The sequence below is a fragment of the Neomonachus schauinslandi genome, chromosome 2 (genome assembly GCF_002201575.2).
Source record: "Neomonachus schauinslandi chromosome 2, ASM220157v2, whole genome shotgun sequence".
NCBI classification, from domain to species: domain Eukaryota; kingdom Metazoa; phylum Chordata; class Mammalia; order Carnivora; family Phocidae; genus Neomonachus; species Neomonachus schauinslandi.
This window is the reverse complement of record NC_058404.1, coordinates 64,863,603-64,874,806: the sequence shown is the minus strand read 5'-3', so window position 1 is coordinate 64,874,806 and position 11,204 is coordinate 64,863,603. Positions and strand designations below refer to the sequence as shown.

General features: G+C 38.6%; 1 protein-coding gene across 2 annotated transcripts; it reads left to right on the top strand.

The window, feature by feature from the left end:
- Positions 1 to 279: 279 nt before the first annotated feature.
- Positions 280 to 8,317, top strand: NPY5R (neuropeptide Y receptor Y5). Of its 2 annotated transcripts, none has more exons than XM_021698951.1 (2): positions 280 to 289; positions 6,652 to 8,015. In XM_021698951.1, exon 2 carries the CDS (start codon positions 6,661 to 6,663, stop codon positions 7,999 to 8,001), a length of 1,341 nt encoding a protein of 446 aa, XP_021554626.1. In that variant the 5' UTR covers positions 280 to 289; positions 6,652 to 6,660; the 3' UTR covers positions 8,002 to 8,015. The 2 variants fall into 2 exon arrangements, with proteins under 2 accessions (XP_021554626.1, XP_021554625.1); XM_021698950.1 differs by lacking the exon at positions 280 to 289 and adding an exon at positions 5,127 to 5,131 and having other exon boundaries at positions 6,652 to 8,317.
- Positions 8,318 to 11,204: the final 2,887 nt, after the last annotated feature.

The following is an 11,204-nucleotide window of genomic DNA, read 5'->3' as shown; positions in this document are numbered from 1 at the left end:
CTGACCCCTTTGTGTTCCCCGTCCCTTCAGATTAACCTCCCTGCCTACACTTCTCCCTTCCTCATTCCAAAAAGGTGCAAAAAGAGCAACGTTCAGTTTTGTTTTTTGGTGGGTTTTTGTTTTTGTTTTTTTTTTTTCCGAACAAAGAGGAAACCTGGGCCTTGAAGCTTTTTCTCATGGAGCCTAAGCTCTTAGAGGTACCCCTGCACTCACTCCCACATCAGCTCAAGACTCCTCCGAGTTCACTTCACCAGGCTGGGGACAGAACCGGCAAAAATCTTCCTGCTCCGCAAGTTAACTTGGCCTCCGCCGGGAACCAAAAGCCAGAGTGACAGGGTGCCATCTCGAGGGCCTGCAGCTTCTCTCTGGGCCCCCAAACAGCAAGGTAGGGGCTGGGATGCCCCGAAACCGGGCTTGGGGAGAAGCTGTCGCGGAGCAGGCGCCCTAGAGCAGGGTCTCCGGGGTCCCGGGAGTAGTCACGTGTTTCCGAGGCGCCTCTAAAACCCCCGCTGCTCCCCGCTCCTTCCTCCCTACCCCCCACCTCTTCCCCACCGCCACCTCCAGGTCCTCCCCCTGCAGTCGCCGCCACCCGGGCGCAGAAGCGACCGCGTTCCCGGGAGCCGAGGCACCAGCACTGGCCCGGGCGCCCCGAGGTACCGGGTTCAGCCTCTCCCCGCCGCTCCCTTCCGCGCGGGGGTGGGCCAGCAGGGAGGGGCGGAGGCCGTTCCTGGCTCCGGCAAAGAGTCCGCGCGGGGCCGGGTAACCGCACGCCTGTCCCTGGTCCCGGGTGTAGTAGGGGCTCCCGAGAGGGCGAGTGGGGAAGCCAAAGGCAGAGCCGCTGGAAAAGTGGGGGCTTGGGGTGGAGGAACAGGCAATTGTCAGGCGTGAAGGGAGAGCGGGGAAGGGACCAAGCGGAATTCTTTCGTGCGGGGCAAGTACTCACCCGGGGTGGGGCAGGCGCTGGCCGAATCCAGGAGGAGTGTCCGGAATCCGCACTGGAGCTGGATCGGCAGCAAGCGGGAGGGGGGTCTGCGGGGACCTAGCGCTCCCCTTGCGGGCGAGCCGCGGGTGCAGCCCGGCTGGCATCCGAGGCGGGGGAACCGCAGCCCACGGGGTGCTCAGCCAGTGCACGGCCGTAGCCGGGCTCTGGCGCGGTCCCCGGGCGCCGTCCACCGGGCGCCACTCCGTCAGTCCACCTGGAGCGCGGTGCGGCAGCTGGCCGCAGACCCGGAGGCAGCTGCGCGCCTGGATTGGCGCTCTTGTTTGCAAGGTGGCCTCATAGGACAAATGCGAGCAGTACCATACATCCATACACCTTGAATTCCAGAAACAAGGAATTTTTATCCCCAAGTTCACAGAGCTTTAGTTTCTCTTTTAAAGGCACTGAACCATCGTGTTGGATCAAAGTCGAAAGACTTTGCCAGAGACCATGGAATAGCCTGAGGCTCTCAGCAGAATTTTGAGCCGGAATGCGATTTTACATTTCAGATTTCTCAAGGGAAAAGAAACTCTGCTCTTAGAATTAAGAGAGGGTGGCGCGTGCCTGCGTGTTTGTCAGCTGAGCAAAGCTGTATTTATCTTTCCAACTCAAATTTTGCCAGATTCTAGCTTTAAAAATAAATCGTGGGAATATTTGAGAACATGGAATCTCGCCATTGTTCCAGGATCATAGCAAAATAGGCAATACTTGATATTTATCATTGCCAGAAGGAAAAAAAAATCATGTATTTTATCCTTTTGTGTGTGATTGGCATCCTCTGTGAAAAGATGTGTATTTTCATAAGACAGGAAATTATCCTAACAAAGGAACCTTATTTAAATATATTAGCTGTCTTTTAGTATCCTTTGAGTTCCCTGAAGTTCCTCCTGTTATTCTTTTTAAGAACTATCTACTTAACATACCTAAGGTCTATTCGGAAGATTTCATTTGTCTTGGTGTCAGCTGTAGATCAATTTTTATAAGAAAATTACAATATCAGAAAATTACAGAAAGTCTACAAAGACATTGCTTTTTAAAAGTCACCACAGTTTGACAAAGAACTTTTATTTTTTTCACTTTTTACTCTGAGGATTAAAGTTTGATGTTGCAGCCTGGGAATTCTGATGGTGGGAGCTAAAACTAGATACAAAAGAGGAAAATGTTGTAAGTAAACACAACAAAGGTTACACACAGTCAGTATCAAATTTCTCCTAAAATAATATTTCATTTTTAAAACATTGTCTCTGGTTATATTTCACAATTTCTCTGGCTCTCTGAGATGAAGAAAAGTACACATATTACATTACTCTCATTATGTATAAAGTATCTATGTTTCATAAAATTGTACAATATTCATTATAACACTTGTCGAAAAGCAGATAATTATTAAACAGATCTACATTTCATTATAGGTTTGCTTATTGTGCTTTTCAGAGAAGTAAAGGGGTAAATTTAAGAAAAGAAATCCTTTGTGCTTTTTTTCTTTCATTTTAAAGTAGTTTTTTTACCTTTGATTTTCAATTAAAAAAAAAGACAAATCTTATTGGGCAAACATTTCCTACTGTTTGAAATATCCCCTGGCTACTGTCATAGAGGAAGAAATTTCTCTTCGTCCAAAGTTCTTCTAGTCGGACTAAGAATTAAATTTCTGTAAGACAGATTAACAGAAGAAAATCAGATTAATTTCCTACCTACAGGGAATCTACACAGACGTGGAAATTCCACAGACAGGCAAAATGAGGTTTATATGTCATCCTGAGCTAAGGAGAGTGGTAAGGGAGGAAAGCCACTAGCAGGAAGGTGAGAGGAGATGTTTGGAAAATGAAGGTTGCCCTGTTGTGCAGGTAAGTTTCTTAGGCAAAAAGGAATTTCTATAAATAGCTCTTTTCCTGGTACAGGTCTTCTATCTAAATTTTTTTTAGGCAGTTGGTGGGGAGGTCAAAGTTTCTACCTGAGTCTTTTGGGTCTTGATTATTTTCAGTTCAAAATAATCTACCTGCCATTGCATGGCCCATCTTGGGTATTCTGCCTTTGGCCGCCACACTAAAAGATGGTGCGTTAAAGAAACAGCTTAGCATTCCCTTCCTTCCCCCTGGCCGCATTTGCAATATCTCCAGTTGTAAGAAGTCACTGGAGCAAAGATTCACAAAATGCTCATTTAGTGCAGAGCACGATATTAGGTGTTAGGTGTATGTTTGTGTGTAGATGGGATGGATTGGCCTGGGGTTAGAGAGAGAGCAGCGCGAGGTTGACTACAGTCTGACCAAAATAAAAGGAATAAATGAATGTTAAATGAGTGAATGAATGTTAGGAGAGGGAAAAAAACATAAGAAAAAATGATAATTTATCAATCTATCAATAGGTACAAATAAGCATCCATGATATTCAGCAACAGTGTAAGTGTTCATGCTGTTGTGAAAAAAATCCATCGCTGGCTGTCAGGAAAATGTCATTCATTCATCCATTCATTCATTCATCATCCATTTAGGGCCTTTTCTCTCTCAGGCACTGCAGTCTGTAATTACTCATTGTGTAACCTTGAATTAACTCCTCAGAATATTACTCACATAATATCTTGTATTTGTTATCTTAATGCCAGAGCCTAGCAATGCATCTCACACATTAATTGTTCAATAAATGCTAGTTGAATGAGCAAAGGAAGGACCAACTAATCTTTCTTAGTTATTCATTAATGAAAGAAGCCTCCCCCTTTAAAATTATATATAAGTAGTGTTTTTTATGGAGGGAAAGAAGTGTTGCCCTCAGTTTTCCCTGTGTCCAATGAATACTCAGGATGGCATTTCCTTCATCTTCTTACTAACAAGGCAGTGGTTTTTATAATTTAATGAATTCAGTATTTTCTGTGTAAGTATTATCATAGAAAATTTTTAGTGACACACTGCAATCTGATGTACTTTTTTTACATTTAAATAAAAACAAATGTAAATATTTTTTGCTATTTTAGTTTCATGTTGCTTTATCACTGAAGGCATCTCATTTAAAATTTTAAAACGCTAAGCAATCCCCATTGTCTATGGATGTTATCTCCTCATTACATTTTAGGGCCGTTTGAAAACCTGTCTAATTTCAGTGGTTCCAATATATATGTGTACGTAAACAGACATATATATACGTGTAGTCATGCACTATCCTGAACTTTCTTACATTCCCCAGATGATTCATTTCTGTTTTTTTTTTTAAAGTGGGAAAAATTAAACTAACTTTTAAAATGATGAGTAACAAGTGTTTACTTAGCATCCACTATGTACAACATAACTCTATTAAGCACCATTTCCATCATGAAAAGAATTAAGACATTTTCCTTTATGTCCATTAGTGTCTAATTGAGAAGACCGCCCACTACATTGGAGTCAGTCTGAATTTTAGATTCAACCACATTGTTTCTACTACCACAAATTGTACTGCATTTCCTCTTCCTTCCAAAAATTTTGGACAGTAATATTTTACTTTAAAGGAGTGTCATCTTTTAGTTACACATCCCAGGAAAACACAAAGCCCATTGTAGAATCAACTACCCAATTTCTCTTTTGTCCTTCCTTACCTTGGTCGTAGAAAAGGTAGTCAATAGCCACTGACCTACAGCAAAAAATGATTGTCTCAAGAAAGTGAGTCAGAAGAAGAATAACTAAGCAGGATCACAGTAACAAATAACCTGTACACATTATAAATATAAATAGGACTTAAACAAGGTAGATGGAACCAGGGGAGTTATCAGAACCCAGGAAATTAGGCAGAAAGGCCAGTCAAAGCTACTCTGATTAGAAGCTCACTGATCTATACAGAGTAGTTACTGGGAGGCCATTAACTAACTGGTAATATGATGAATAAGATGATTCAGTAGGTCATGTGAGTAACTTTTGCACCAGTTACCCCTTTTAACTTGGGGCAATATCAATGTAAATTGTTGGCTAGTGTCTAAGAATGAATGAGTAAGACCCTGAGCTCTTGAATTAATTTATCTTTAAAGGGATGTTATCAGCTTCTGGAAAGTAATTTAATCAACATAGAATCAGTTGTAGAAGTTGTGAAAAACTTAAACTTTCAAATTTTCTCATAGAACAATGATGCCTGTATCATCCTATTTGAAACCTGCTGTATATAAACCTGGAGTTAAAATTACTGATAATGAATGTATGTACACAATCGGATTTTCTATTTGGAAATATTTTGGATCAGGACCTAAAAGTCCCTTATAAATTAAAGATAATAGTATTCACTATTAATTAGATATGTATGTATTCTTATAGTTTTAAACATAGTTAATCCAACTATAGATCTAGAAATATGTACATAAACTGATATGTAGTATATATTCTTTTTAAAGTTGCATTATATAAGGATCTCTATAACAACATCTGTATTCATCAGAATTAATTAACCATTGCTATCCTGAGTGTTCTATAGGAAACTCTTGTTAAAAAAATAATAGTGCTCCTTTTTTTTATAATTCTGCCAAATCTCTAAAATGTAGCAGTAAATAAGAAATACCATTGTGCTATTAATAATATTACACTGTTAATTTTGTTTGAAATGGAAAAAAACTTATTATGGGGTATGATATTAGTATTACTTCTACATTTAAGATGTAAGTTTTCCTCAGACGATATGAATTTATTCAATCTTTTTAAAGCTGAAAGTTATTTTCAATTTTTAAATTAAAAAATAAACAAGTAAATTTTGTTTTTAAAAACACTAGCAGACTGCTGGTCAGTGGCTATCCTAATTCATGATAATCTGGCACATGTCACAAGACTGAGAATTGATCATGGAATGACTTTGCCATCTAGTATTGTGCACACATAGTCAACAGTAAGCTTGATAAACAGTAAGTGCCTAGTACATAGACCTAAGTCCTGGGATAGTGTTTCTACACTTGAGAAGCTTACATTTGAACACGCATGAACTAGATAATATTTAGGATACTAGACATTTGTTTGAATTTTTCATTTTTCCATAAATATTTATTTAGCACCTACAATGGTGAAGTTACTAGGCCATGTATTGTGGTAGATACCACGATGAATAAAGGACAGTTTTCTGCTTTCCCATTGCTTATAAATAGATAAGGTAAGCTGCTATGTATTTTAATAGCATTGCAAAGCAAATTGTGACATACAGCGTCAGACAGCTAGAAACAGAGCAATATGGGAGTTCCAAAGAGGAGATCACATCCAATTGAGTAGGCCAAGGAATACCTCAGGATAGGTGACTTTTAAGTTTGACCTTGATTGAAGTTGGAAACGAATGACTGTTTAAGATAAGATTATGTGACCACACCATGAATAAGCACCTTGACTAGACAATTAATAATAATGAGCTATTTTAAATTAGATATCTTGAAGTTCTCATATACATTTGCCTTTTCCTTCCCTTTCATTATATCTACATAAATCTAAAAAACAAGGTCTGCTATTTTAACACAAATTAACATACCATAGAAATGATGATAGACTTAAACTTACTGTACTTGTTATTGGCTGATATTTGCTCTGCACTTGGACCAATTAAAGACCTCATGAAACTTTGTTTAGGAGATTAATAAGGTATGGGAACAAATTTTAAAATTTAGTTTCCCTCTCAGTGGATTAATTTATCGTAGTCACGCAATTTTTTTTTAAAGTTGGTAACTAACGTCTTTTTATTCCAAGCAGAGCTATAAAATGGATTTAGAACTCCAGGAGTTTTATAACAAGACCCTTGCCACCGAGAACAATACTGCTGCCACTCGGAATTCTGATTTCCCGGTCTGGGATGACTATAAGAGCAGTGTGGATGACTTGCAGTATTTTCTGATTGGACTTTACACATTTGTAAGTCTTCTTGGTTTTATGGGCAATCTACTTATTTTAATGGCTCTCACGAGAAAACGTAATCAGAAGACTATGGTCAACTTCCTCATAGGAAATTTGGCCTTCTCTGATATTTTGGTTGTGCTGTTTTGCTCCCCTTTCACACTGACCTCTGTCCTGCTGGATCAGTGGATGTTTGGCAAAGTCATGTGTCATATTATGCCTTTTCTTCAATGTGTGTCCGTTCTGGTTTCAACTTTAATTCTGATATCAATTGCCATCGTCAGGTATCATATGATAAAACATCCTATATCTAATAATTTAACAGCAAACCATGGCTACTTCCTGATTGCTACCGTCTGGACACTAGGTTTTGCGATTTGCTCTCCCCTTCCAGTGTTTCACAGTCTGGTGGAACTTCAGGAAACATTTGGCTCAGCATTGCTGAGCAGCAGGTATTTATGTGTTGAGTCATGGCCATCTGATTCGTACAGAATTGCTTTTACTATCTCTTTATTGCTAGTTCAGTATATTCTGCCCTTGGTGTGTCTCACTGTAAGTCATACCAGTGTCTGCAGGAGTATAAGCTGTGGGTTGTCCAACAAAGAAAACAAACTAGAAGAAAATGAGATGATCAACTTAACTCTTCATCCATTCAAAAAGAGTGGGCCTCAGGTGAAACTGTCCAGCAGCCATAAGTGGGGCTATTCATTCATCAGAAAACACAGAAGAAGATACAGCAAGAAGACAGCATGTGTGTTACCTGCTCCAGCAAGATCGCCTCAAGAGAACCACTCAAGAATGCTTCCAGAAAACTTGGGTTCCGTAAAAAGTCAGCTCTCGTCAGCCAGTAAGTTCATACCAAGGGTCCCCACCTGCTTTGAGATGAAACCTGAAGAAAACTCAGATGTTCACGAAATGCGAGTAAACCGTTCTATCATGAGAATCAAAAAGAGATCCCGAAGTGTTTTCTATAGACTGACCATATTGATATTAGTGTTTGCCGTTAGCTGGATGCCCCTACACCTTTTCCATGTGGTAACTGATTTTAATGATAACCTTATTTCAAACAGGCATTTCAAGTTGGTGTATTGCATTTGTCATTTGTTAGGCATGCTGTCCTGTTGCCTTAATCCTATTCTGTATGGTTTTCTTAATAATGGGATCAAAGCTGATTTAATTTCCCTTATACAGTGTCTTCATATGTCATAATTCTCAATGTTTACCAAGGACAGAACAAATGTTGGGATCGTCTAAAACATCTTAACTCTGTATGTACAAAAACAAATTTTAGTAACATGAAATTTAATTTATGTATCAGAGTTCTGGATTTGAATGTCAGTTCATAATATGTGGAAGATAACTTAAATGTGTTATATATAATATGATGAATTCATTTAGTTGTATAAAGTCAGTGTAAATGCAATCTATAATTTCACTTTAAGAAGTAGTTACATTAACTTTCAGTTCATCTTGTCTTGTAAACAAATGAATTGTAATTTTTGTTTAAAATAAAAGTTGTATCTAATCAACTCAGTATTTTTTGTTCAAAATTACAACAAACAAAAATATTTTTCCTGAGGATCATTTAATTTCAAATATGAGGAATATATATTATCTATTTATCTTCATTTCTACTTCACAGGCTTCTTAATATTTAGTTTGTGAAAATACAGAAAACATTTAGTATGCTCAGCAAATCGTAACAAATGATAGATGTACGCCCACGTCATGATTATAATTGTAAGCATTGGGTACAGCTTTGGCAGGAAAACACTGATTTCCTATTATTGATAATTGGTCAGATTGTTCATTTGCCCCACTGTCCAGTAACACACAATTAATTTAGTAAATAAAAGTAGATTTTAAATCTTTTCTAGTCTTATACCACATTAACACTATCAAAGAAAGATTGTTTTCATATATATCTTTTATAATCTAAAATGTGAAGTATAAATGGTATCTGTATTTCCAAATATTAATTAATTTAAAAATATTTCAAGTGTCCCCAGGGGGAACAAAAGGTTAATTTTTTTGGTCGAGATATAGAAGGATTGATAGACTTTGTGCTAGTTCAGTATTGAGGTCTCATATGCTATCTTACTAAACTTTTCAACTGAAACTTTTTGTTTATTTCAGACAGTTTTTTTAAAAACCGAGTCCCTGAAAATCACTGAATGTTTTCACAAGCGGCTCATATGTGCAAAATAACATTGCCATCTTCAGTTCCTGTAACTGATTTAACCCTCCCCTGTATTGATTTCTGTCCACAAAGAAAAGCAACAAAACAAAACAAGAAACATTTTAGGTTTGCAAATAGGTAATTCTGGTAGTTACATAATCTATTGAAAATCCAGAATCTCAATGGGGGCTTTCTTTCACACACCCTCCTCTTCCTTCCCTAGGTGTTATCTACACACGGAGGGAACGGAAAATAGTACTGGTCCACATGGTGCCCTATGCTGGCTCCCACTGAACTCCAGCTGAGGAGTAATTCTCTTGCCTGGTCTCCATGTTATGTCCACCTGTATAATGTATGGCTTGTTCTCAGCAAGGTCAGCACCTGAGAGTCCAGCCCCAGTTCACCCCTGCTGGCAATTCATTGACTGCGTGGTTGCACGGAGACTCAGCCATGCCTTCCATTTTGTTCTCAGCCTAGACTCTCTGCTTTATTGGTCTTGTACCTGCCAAGTCTGGCAACTTCCCAATAGTTGGGAAACTTTAAATTCATGACCAAGAACTCTGCAGGAGCTTATGAAATTCTTCTCACGTATATCACTAAGAACTGAGGCAGGCAACATGGGTGTACTGGGGTCTTCTCTGCCCAAACACTATAAGCTGCCATTTCTCTGCTGTTGTGTTCACCCTATGTTGCTACAAAAGCACTCTGCTTTTCAGTCTCTTTCTAGATTTTCAAATATGAAACTGCGTACAGTCCCCTCTACTTTTAGCTTCTCTGATCTGTCTGGTGCTATATGATTGTCCACTCCAAGTTTTTATATGACGACAGGTAGAAAAAGTCAAAGAACTTTGATCCATTCTTGGTTTTCTCTTTCTTTTTATTCTAAGGGCCTGTACTTCTTTTTGCCTACCAAGAATGTCCCCTAAATCTTCATTTTTCTCTTCACTATGGCTTACAGTAAAACTCTGTTCAGAACGTCAAGGTTTGCTTTTGGAAGAGAAAGCTTTTGTGATTTAAAACCTTTGCCCCTCACAGTGCTTAGCTTCAAGACTGTTGTCTTACTCTAGACCAAAACCAAAGAAGTTTAAGTCAAAGAATGACCTCTTATTTTTAAAAGCAATAGGTATTTTCACTTTCACTGGGGCAGTCGATTTCAAGGTTTAATTTTAGTGGCTGGGATGGGGGGATCTCCCTGATGAGTGCAAATATAAACATAAAGAGAGGTATTTTATCCTGGTGGAGTAACTTACATTAATAAATGTAGAATACCTGTCAAACTTCACAGATTTTATGCTTGTTGAGAGATGAGTTTAGTTAAACTGGATAAACTAATTTTTGAGCTTTTAAACTATTGAACTCAAAGGAAGAAATTTCTCTACCCTGACCAGAAGTGACTGAATGTTCTTAATAATTGAAATTTGAGAAGTCTAAACAGATTGGTGGATAGAAGTCATGGGGGGGGGCAGGGGAGATAATCGTTTTGGAAGGTTATTATGAATGATCATTTCTTCTATGGAGACTTGGTTAGGAAGTGAAACAATTTATGTTCAATCAACTCTCCATTGCTCAAGAGCTGATTATCTTAACTCTCCTATTCTCTTCTGGTATCTGACTTGATTACTTGTTCCATAGCATCTTCACAAAGCATGGCTAGGGGAAATAAATAGAGATGAAATTATAAGCAGTCAACCTCATTACTTTTAACAATTATTTTAAAATATTTATTTCAGAAGAGGTGTTAAATTGAGTTTTGGTGCTTATTTAAATTATTCCTGCTGGCTATGTTGCCCGTTACTGTGGGTAATAAAACACTAAATGAAAAAAAACAACAACTGGGAAATGCACAAAGAGCAACTAAAATGATTAAATAATGAAGCAATGTATAGGAGTATTACTTCATTCAGATAGTATTGAGGACCTGCTGTGGGCCAGGAACTCTTGTAGGTGCTTTGGGAATAGCAGTGAGAAAGAGCCCTGCTATTTTATGCTTGCCTTCTGGGAGAAGGAGAGTCAGTGGCAGGAGGTGGACAAACAATAAGCAATAAGAACAATAAAAAGGGAATTAGATAGTAATGACATAGTATACAGACAGATGTATTCAATTCCTAAGGCTGCTTTAACAAAATGCCACAAGCTGCGTGGCTTAAAACAACAGAAAATTATTGTCTGACAGTTCTGAAGGCTGAAAATCCTAAATCAATGTGTCCACAGGGCAACGCTCCAGTGAAAACTC

Excerpts from the sequence above, each read along its gene's own strand:
- NPY5R (XM_021698950.1), top strand. The coding sequence starts at position 6,661 with ATGGATTTAGAACTCCAGGAGTTTTATAACAAGACCCTTGCCACCGAG.